The sequence below is a fragment of the Orcinus orca genome, chromosome X, assembly GCF_937001465.1.
Source record: "Orcinus orca chromosome X, mOrcOrc1.1, whole genome shotgun sequence".
Classification (NCBI taxonomy): domain Eukaryota; kingdom Metazoa; phylum Chordata; class Mammalia; order Artiodactyla; family Delphinidae; genus Orcinus; species Orcinus orca.
In genome coordinates this window covers 14,975,520-14,984,699 of record NC_064580.1, presented here as the reverse complement: position 1 = coordinate 14,984,699, position 9,180 = coordinate 14,975,520, and the positions used below count along the sequence as shown (strand labels likewise).

Below are 9,180 nucleotides of genomic sequence, written 5' to 3'. Positions count from 1 at the left end.
TTCCACGTAAGTTTACATACAGACGGGTTGTGCAGCATAGAGTGTGGACAGCGGATTACACTTGCTTCTGGCTTTCTGCAGTCTTAGCCCTCCCTCATCTTACCATCTCCTCTACTTTCCCACCCCCACCCCCACCCCCCGCCGCCTTAGAGAAGGCAAGAATCAATCCCAAGCAAATAGGCTTTGATTTTCTGCAAAATACTGACTCTATAAAAGATGTTTCACTTGGTTTTAGAAACCAGGTACTTCTTTTTCTTAGTTTTGAAGATCATCAGAGCTCATCCTATCGTGTTCTCAAAAACAAAACACACAAGCAAACAAAAAACCCCACAAACAAAAATCCACCCCAAACTTGATACACCTTAACCTATTTACCCTAACGTCGTCAGTTCAAAGGTCCTCTGCGCCATAGGCTACACTTGGCCGGCCATGCCACACCCAACAAGGGAGAGCTGGTCCCTTCTTCCTCTGGCGGGGCCCTGAGGTACCGTGACCAGCCTTTCTGGTGCTCATGGGTCAGTATCCTCCTGACTTGGAAGTCCTCAAGGGCAGAACAGTGTCTCAGTCATGTGTGAGGCCCACAGCCAAGCCTGGTGCCCTGCACAGAGATGCTGCTTCATAAAGTTTAGCTCCCCCGATGCTCGCCTCCTCAAGGCCCTGGCCGTGCCAAGAAGTCAAGGCCCTTACAGAGTGGGCAGTGACCTAGTTGGGCAGCCGGGAAAGAAGCCAGGTCTGGGACAGAGCAGCTCAAATATTCTGCTGAGGAACATTCCGCAAGAGACGGAGACTAAGAAATTTCGGAGGAATTTCTCAATGGTGAATTTCTGTGTTATGCCGAGCTTTTTCCTGGCTTGCCTCAGCGTGCTCAATCCAGTGTAACACTTGGCTGCATGCCCTTCCCTAGGCACACTGTTGGTATTTTCATGTCCCATCTGCTAGTGCCTCTGGAGGACGTTAGGATAAGTGGGTTGATCCAGAAAAGATGCCCACTGTCCTGGCCCTCTGCCTAAGACATGCGAATGGAGAGCAGCTTCCCAGCCATGAAGCTTTTGCCTGTGCCAAAGGCATATTATTTTAAATATGATTATTATCCATAGCTACTATGGTTGGAGCAGTTACTAGGTGAGCTATGCGAAGTCCCTTGCCTGCATTCGTTCATTTCATCCTCATTTAAAGAATATACAAGGCAGATTTTTACCATCTCTATTTTAGAAATCAGGAAGTTGCAATCCTGTAATTTGACCAAAGTCACACAACTGATAAACGGCAGAGTAAGGATTCAAATCCAGATCTGGCAGATACTAAAGCATCCCCACACCATGCTGCCTCTCATCAAACCTAACTATCTAGAGGATGAAACCCTTAACAACGAGCCCACACAGTAAGACCAATGGAAATTACCAAAGCTGTTCTCTGAGGTAAATTTATAGCTATCAATTCTCATATTTATTTCTTAAATTAAGGATTCAACTTAAGAAATAGAAAAAAAGGTTTAAAATCTCAAGGAAGTGGATGTAAAACCAGATAACTGAATTAAAAATGGAAAACACCAATAAAATGGACAAAACAGACTTTGTCATAAGATGGTGGCAGTCTCCACCTCACTCCCTCTGAATGTGGAGTCCCCAGGAACGAACCAACGGACCTGAGCTGACATTCATATTAATGTGAAAGCTTCGCTTCTGGTAAATATGAATGCCCAGAGATCGGGGCATAAATAATGGCAATAGCTGTTGGGCCCTCTGGCCCCTGACTAGGGGTTGGTGTAGGGGTCTGGGCCCTAAGAGCTCGCCTGATCAGCTTAAGGGGTTCTCACACCTGCCCAAGCCACCGTGACACCCAACAGGAGCCTGAAGCTTGAGTCCCACTCTCCTGTCCTCCTGAAGACCTCACTATCCCATTGAAGTCTACCTAGATATAGCTTATCAGCTACAGGACCTACCATGGTCAGCGCATGGCTGTGCCTGCCTCTGGGTTGGGGAGATTCAGCAGGGGCCGAGGAGGAGAGAAAGCAGAGAGTTTTATTTTTCCCTGAATTATTCCTGTGCTTATAAGGCAATCGTAGGAAACAATTGTTCCATGGCTTTAAATCTAGTAAATAAAACTCCCTTTGAGATTCCGGGTTGAAAGATGGTGAAGATCACAGTAACTCTACTGTTTATGTAAGAAACACACACCAAACTATTACATTTTTATAATGAGACCTGGTGTAATAAAATTTGTGTTGGAGCAAAAAGCAGTCATTTCCCCTCAGTTTTTATTGTGCTGAATGCAAGAGCTGCCACGTCCTACTTGGAGGCATCTTTGATTAAGGGCCTGGTCTCCCCACTCGTGAGCTGTCCACAGCTGGCGGGGGTGCCATGACCTTGCTGAAACTAATGCCAGAAGATGGCCGAGTTCACAAAGAGCCAGCCGCTCTGTGAAGCTCGAGCCCTCTGCCATGTGGCCCTGCAACCTTCTCCATCCCTCCGTGGCCTGCCAGCAACCCCCAGGCCTTGCATCTTCAGGTCTCCAAGGAAAACTGGGTCAAGCTGTCCTAAAGGTCTTTCCCCCATCTTTCTCCTTGAGCACAGACTGGAAACTTCTGGCGGGCACCCGGAGGGGCCTTATTCCTTTGACACCCCCTCCCATTACTTACTCCTTCCAGCCTGATGAACACTCCCTGGCTGTTCTCTCTCTCCTGAATCCACCGATCCTCACGAGAATGTGTGAATTTAGGTCCTGAATTGTCTCCCTCGGTTCCCTGAGGGAAAGTGGGGGTTAGAGTGGGAGCGAACGTCTTACTTCTTACCTAAGGCAGTGGTTCTCAACCCTGGCTGCACACCGGACTCCATCTGGGGAGCTTTTAAAGAAACGCACTGATGCCTGGGTCCATCCCCAGAGATTCTGACTGAATTGGCCTGAGGTGTGGCCTGCACATCAAATAATGGTTATTTATCGTAAGCATATATGATATTTGAGATGCGGATTGAACAATTTCTCCACCCCCCAAATTCGGAAACCGCGATGCCCTGAAGCAGCTGACACAGGTTCAGTGGTGCCCACCAGAAGCCGCCCGGTCCACAGGCCTGTTTCCTCCCCTCACCACACCTGGAAAAGCAACTCAGAACAACACTGTCACTGAGCAGGGCTGCAGACGACCATGTTAGTAGTGGTTAGGCCAACGGGTGGTCCTTAGAGCGTGGCCACGCACTGCCTCAGTCTCCGCAGAGACAGTGGAGGCCGATGTGCACTCAGGTGGCTTAGCCGGGCCGAGGAGAGAGCCAGCCTCAGTCATCACGCCGCCCCCGCCCTGCTGAACGCTCACCGTGACGAGGATGGTGGTGGCGTCTCTAGAAGAAATCTAAGAAAGGCACTGTCCCTGCCACGCCGGAGCCTGAGTTAAAATGGAAGGACTAACCACAGTGCAGGACGAATACTGCAAAGAGTTCAACACTTTCCAAACAGGTTCAATTGTGTGGCTGACCTTATACAGTGAAGAACTATCAGGAAGAGGGGTTTAGGACCAAAGAAGTCAAGATGGCCCCGAATAGGTTAAGGCCACTGGAGGTGGAATAGAAACTAGACATTGGGGAACTTGGGTCTGAGGACTCCCACTTCAGGGCTGTTTGGGGGCCCCAGGGAGAGAAAGAAGTCTCTGTGTGTGATCTCAGGATGAGGGCAGGATACTGAGGAGTCCCAACAAGACAGCGGGGGCGGGGTGATGGAGGAGAAGCGAGGGGCCAGCAGGCTAGGCCCAGCGCCAGCCGGTGCAGGACGCGGGGCCGAGCCTAGCCTCCCCCAGCCGCCCAGGCCACAGCCTGAGAATGCTGCCCCGACCGCACCTTGGGATACCCTCTGGGCCCTCTCGGAAGACAGGCCACCGTCAGAGCAGAAGATGAGGAGGAAGAAAGGCTTGTCCTCTCTGTCTTAAGTGGTCCAGCAGCTCAGAAGGAACAGAGAGTTGCCAAGTTGGCCAGCCAGAAAGAACAACCCGGAGTCCCCAGAGCTTAGGAGCCGCTGAGCACAAACGTGAAGGTCATCCCTGAGGGTCAGGCATGGCCTCCCTTGCTCACGTCTGTTCCTGGGAAAGGGCTCGCTTTCTCCTCATTCCCCCCAGATTAGGACGCTGCTGCAGCGCGAGCCCCTCTCCCATCAGGCCGGCCTCCTCCCCCCGCCCCCCACGCCGGCTCCCCTTCCCCTTTGTCTTGCCAGGAAATGTTGCAAACCCCAAATACCTGCATTCTTGGGCATGCAGCAGGCGAGAGGCATGCTTGGATTCCCGCTCTGCTTCTTAAGGACGGGCCTTTTCTTTCATCCAAAGCCCTCTTGGAGTCCCAGGGAGCTGAAAGCTGATCTGCTTAAGTCGGCAGGCAGAGCAGGGGGGGGTGGGAGGGCGAGAGAGGGCAACCTTCGGCAAGGAGGGTGGCAGATTTTCACACAACATCTGCGCTGCCTCCGGGACTCCCCCCCTGGAGGGGGAGATGGTCTCACCCAAGTGCTGGGCCAGCTGCTAATCCCTCCGGGGTTCACTTGAATGGCAAATCAGGACTCCAGGGCAGCCTTGACACACCCTGTCTCCAGAGGAGGGGCTTAGCTGCACTCTCCTTCCTCAGCCCTGGAGGAGTTCCCAAAGCACTGGTACTTTTTTACAGCCTCCCTGCTCCAAGTGCAATACAGGCCAGGGAGTCAGCAGCACACTGGCCTCACTTGGGAGCTTGCTAGAAATGCAGACTCTCAGGCCCTGCCAGTTGGAGAAGCTCTGCCACATGCCACGTGGCTATGGCAACCGTTAGCACACCGCCAGAGACAGGAGGCTGGCCAAACACTAACACTCAGGGAGCCACGGCAGCCCAGCCCCGGTGCCAAGTGTCCAGCCGCGAGAAGGGACACACCCCATCCCATCACCCCACGGCTGCCCCACGTCGCTCCCCTCCCCCCACCCTCCTCACCCGGCGAGGCTGAGCCATTCAACAGGTCTGCAAATATTTGTGCACACGCTGAAAGGATGAGGGGAAGGATACAACTGAAGTTTGCTCTTTGCAGGTTGCAAATCAATATCGGATCCCCTCCCAGCCCCAGCGCACACACCACCTGTATCAACATGTCAGACTCTTGTGAGGGCAATAACAACAGTAATAGTACGCGGCAAGTATCTGCGAGCCCTTTCACAGACATCAGCCATCCTGGAGCCTGTTCAGATCGTCCCCTTGGCAAGAAAGGGAGAAGTCAGAGACTTCGACCGCTTTGCTCTCACAGCCTCTATGTCATCCCAGCACATGCTTCACCTCCCAGCTGAACCCAGCAACTGAATCCATGCACAAAAGCTGGAGGGAGGAGACAAGGAAAGGAGAGAAACGAAGGGAAAGTCCGAGAAGAGCGTTTGTTTTGCAGTCCAGAGAGAACGCTGAAACAACTAACAGAACGGGCGCGACTTCGTGTCTGAAGAGCAACTGCTGGGCGCGAGGCTCGGGATGCGTTAGGACAGCCCAGATCAACAGAAAGTCTGCCTGGAACCCGGAGCCAGACCCATTCCTCAGCCTTCCAAGCACCTGTGAGCAGCATCAGTGGCTGGCCTGGCCCTCGCCTCCTCCAATCCTGAGGGCTGGAGAGAAGGTAGAGGGAAAGCCAGCCAGGGAGGAAGGGGGAGCAGAGAGAAAGCAAAGGGGGTGGCCCGGGGCTGTCCTGGGATTCGTGCAGGCCCTTAAAAGCACTCACGGTGGGCTTCTGAGTCGAAAACCAAGCTAACAAAGTATTTAAAAACCTTTGGATTCCCAGTCTTGCCTCAAACAACAGTCACTCATAAAAAGACTCATGGATGGAAGGAAATGAGGCCGTTGTTTTATTTTCTATGGGAACTCGTAAGAGTTTTTAAAAGGTTAGTCTCCTTCTCAGCCCTGTTTTTTCCCTTCCAGTGACCCCAAGCTGAAAAGGAAAAATATTTGCACTTGGTGTTTAAAAACCACAGTGAATTAGCTTTTGTTGTTCATGGCAAAGCCACTATTTAGCGGCCCAGAATCAAACCAGATGTCAGGGAAGAAAGAAGGCCCCGTATCCTGTGAACTTGCCTTTCACCTTTGCAGAAGGGCCGAGGGGAAGGCTGGGCTGAGAAAACAAAATGGAGGAAGTTCAGTGGTCAGCAAACCTGGCACGTGGTCCTGATGGCATTGCTGCTCAGCTCTTTGTGGGCGTCTGCCTGTGGGACTAGAGTGCAACAGCTCTGGGACCCCGGATGCACAGTGCCTCTGGACTTCCAGAAGTTTCTTCTGTGGACAGTAGGCCAACAGCACTATTCCCACAGGAGGCAGAGACCAAGGTGAGCAATGGAGAAGTATGGAGGAGAGAATTAGGAGACAGAAAAGACACAAGAAGAGGTCAGCAGGACTTGCTGGGACACTCAATCTAATCTATCAGAGAAGGTGGAAAAAAAAAAACACCCTAAAAGGAAAAGAATATATGCTCTTTCTGCAGCCTTCCAGGAGAGTATGAGGACGAGATGAGTGTTCGGTTTTTTCAGTCTTGTTTCTCTTTAGCACACCACCCACCACAACTCACAGCTTAAATCAGGCAAAAAAAAAAAAAAAAAAGTTCCTATGGGGCCTAGTCTGTTTCTCCGTTTCCTAAATCTAGCAGCATAAGAAAAGAGGAAGTTCTCTCCACACCAGGACCCTTTGTAACCACTCAACAAACATTTACTAAGCCCTCCCTCTTTGGTCAGTAAGATATTTGGGTGATACCAGAGGCCTTGGCTACTACTCCTGCCCATGAGAAGTTTACAGCCTATTGGGCAAGACAGACATGTTCAGGATAACCCCCATAATAATGGCGATAGGTACCATTTTTCAAAATATAATGATGTGCCACTGACTGAGCTTTCCGTATAATATCTTATTTAACCCTTACAGTAACCCTGTGCAGTGAGTTTTATTATTCCCATTTTACAGATGAGGAAACCGAGGCTCAGAAAGCTTAAAGAACTTGATCAAGACCACACACCTATTAAGCTAGCAGGAGTCTTTGTTTTCTTCACTGATGAAGCCCAAGCGCCTAGAACAGTGCCTAGCACATAGTAGGTGTTCAATAAATATTTACTGAAGAAAGCAGCTTGGGGTGCAAGGAGGGGCTTTCTGGGGCCTTGGAGATGAGCTGCGAAGCACGGCTGGGATGTTTGCAAAGAAGAGGGTAAAAGGCACACTGGGAAGAAAACAGGAAATGAATAAATGAGCCTCTAAGGAAACACAACTGTTTTACAAAATAGCAAAAATAGCAGGAGGGAGTAGCAAAAGAGCAGGAGGGAACAGCAGTTAAGAGAGGGACCCTTGGACTTCCCTGTGGCGCAGTGGTTAAGAATCCGCCTGCCAGTGCAGGGGACATGGGTTCGATCGCTGGTCCGGAAAGATCCCATATGCCGCGGAGCAACTAAGCCCGTGCGCCACAACTACTGAGTCCGCGTGCCACAACTACTGAAGCCGGCGCACCTGGAGCCTGTGCTCTGAAACAATGAGAAGCACGTGCACCGCTACAAAGAGTAGCCCCTGCTCGCAGCAACTAGAGAAAGCCCCCGCACAGCAATGAAGACCCAACGCAGCCAAAAAAAAAAAAAAGAGAGGAACCCTTGAGTCAGAGAGATTGGGGTTCTGCCGTGGCTCTGCTGCCTATGAGTTATGTGAACATGGCTAAGTCACACAGTCTCTCAGTGCCTCATTTTCCATATCTGCAAAACGGTGATAAGAATATTACCTACTATGGCAGAAACTGTTCATTTCCTACTAAATCTTCCATATTTGCCTTCCCTTTCAAATTCATAAGACCTCAATTTTTTTTAACATCTTTATTGGAGTATAATTGCTTTACAGTGGTGTGTTAGTTTCTGCTTTATAACAAAGTGAATCAGCTACACATATACATATATGTGCGTATCTCCTCTCTCTTGCGTCTCACTCCTACCCTCCCTATCCCACCCCTCTAGGTGGTCACAAAGCACCGAGCTGATCTCCCTGTGCTATGCGGCTGCTGACCTCAATTTTTTAAACTGGGTCCATTGCCAGACAACCAAAAGGCTCCATGTCCAGGCCTCCCTTGTAACTAGGGGCTGCTATGTGGCCAATGAGATCAAAGCAATTGTGCTGTGGGATTTCTAAAAAGTCTCTTTAGAACACAAGAGCCATGCTCCTTTCATTCATTCTCCTGTTTGGGCCAATGATGTGATGGCTGGAGCTCCAGTAGCCATCTTGGACCAAGAAGATGAGAGCCACAAAGATGTGGAACCAAGAGCAGGTAGGAGCCTTGGTCTCCACACCAGTCCTGGACTTCTTTTACATAAGAGAGGAATAAAGTTCCATCTTTTTGAAGCCTTTGTTAATCCCCAATGGATATATTTACCTCAAAGAGTTGCTGGGAGGATTAAAAAGATAATACAGACCAAGTAATTGGTGCTGGGCCTTATACATAGTAAACACTCAAACAAATCTTAGCGATAGCAAGTTTTGCTGCTATTCTTATCACTATTATCATTATTGTTGCAAAATCCAGAATGTTCCCTTATTCTGCATCAGGCTAAACCATCTTCATTCAGTTATTTAATTAATGAGTTTTTTAAAAAATTCCTCAGTATTGTGTCTTTCATGAGAACCTGTTCATGAGTCTTTCTATCTCGGGGTCCCTGATAACAGAACAAAGTATTTCTCTCTGAATTTCATCACCAAATCATCCACACAACCAATAAAAGAAAATCTAGGCCTCTTAATGAAACAGGGAGGGGAGGGGTTAGGACGTTAATACTTCTGAGCGTGGTGACTGGAAAGCCTTAATTAGATTCTAAGTTCGGTCAAATGCCCCTTTTTGGAAAGCGCCATGGCAACTCAGTGCCTCAGAAGAGACTCCCTTTTCCCAACCAGACAGACCTTTATGTTTCAGGACACACATGAAAAAAGTGTAAAGATACTATTTGCTTAAAAAGTTCTGAGAGTCAAGCATAGTACACTGGACTTCAAGAGACTTGCCAAGAACTGTGGACCCTTTTACGTAAATCTCCCCTTCTTAGTGCCTTTCACAGATTGTGTGGTTTGTTCCCGAAATCAATCAATAAATGTTTCCTAAAAGATCTAAGGAAGAAAATAAATGCCATGAGTTAGCAGGCGTGGTTCCCATTGGTCAAAGGATTGGCTGCATTCAAATTACCAAGGATCCACGTAGGAAAAC

At 49.4% G+C, this 9,180-nt stretch overlaps 1 protein-coding gene across 2 annotated transcripts in view; it reads right to left on the bottom strand.

The window, feature by feature from the left end:
• NHS (NHS actin remodeling regulator) overlaps positions 1-9,180 on the bottom strand; it is a 349,404-nt gene that overhangs the window by 105,985 nt on the left and 234,239 nt on the right. The window contains exon 1 of one of the 2 annotated variants that reach the window (XM_049704699.1): positions 4,218-4,738. The exons of the other annotated variant lie outside the window; for it this stretch is intronic. Coding sequence (XP_049560656.1) covers positions 4,218-4,251 — 34 coding nt within the window. The 5' untranslated portion in view covers positions 4,252-4,738. Of the gene's footprint in view, positions 1-4,217; positions 4,739-9,180 lie in introns of those variants that run through there. 2 annotated transcript variants of the gene reach the window in all.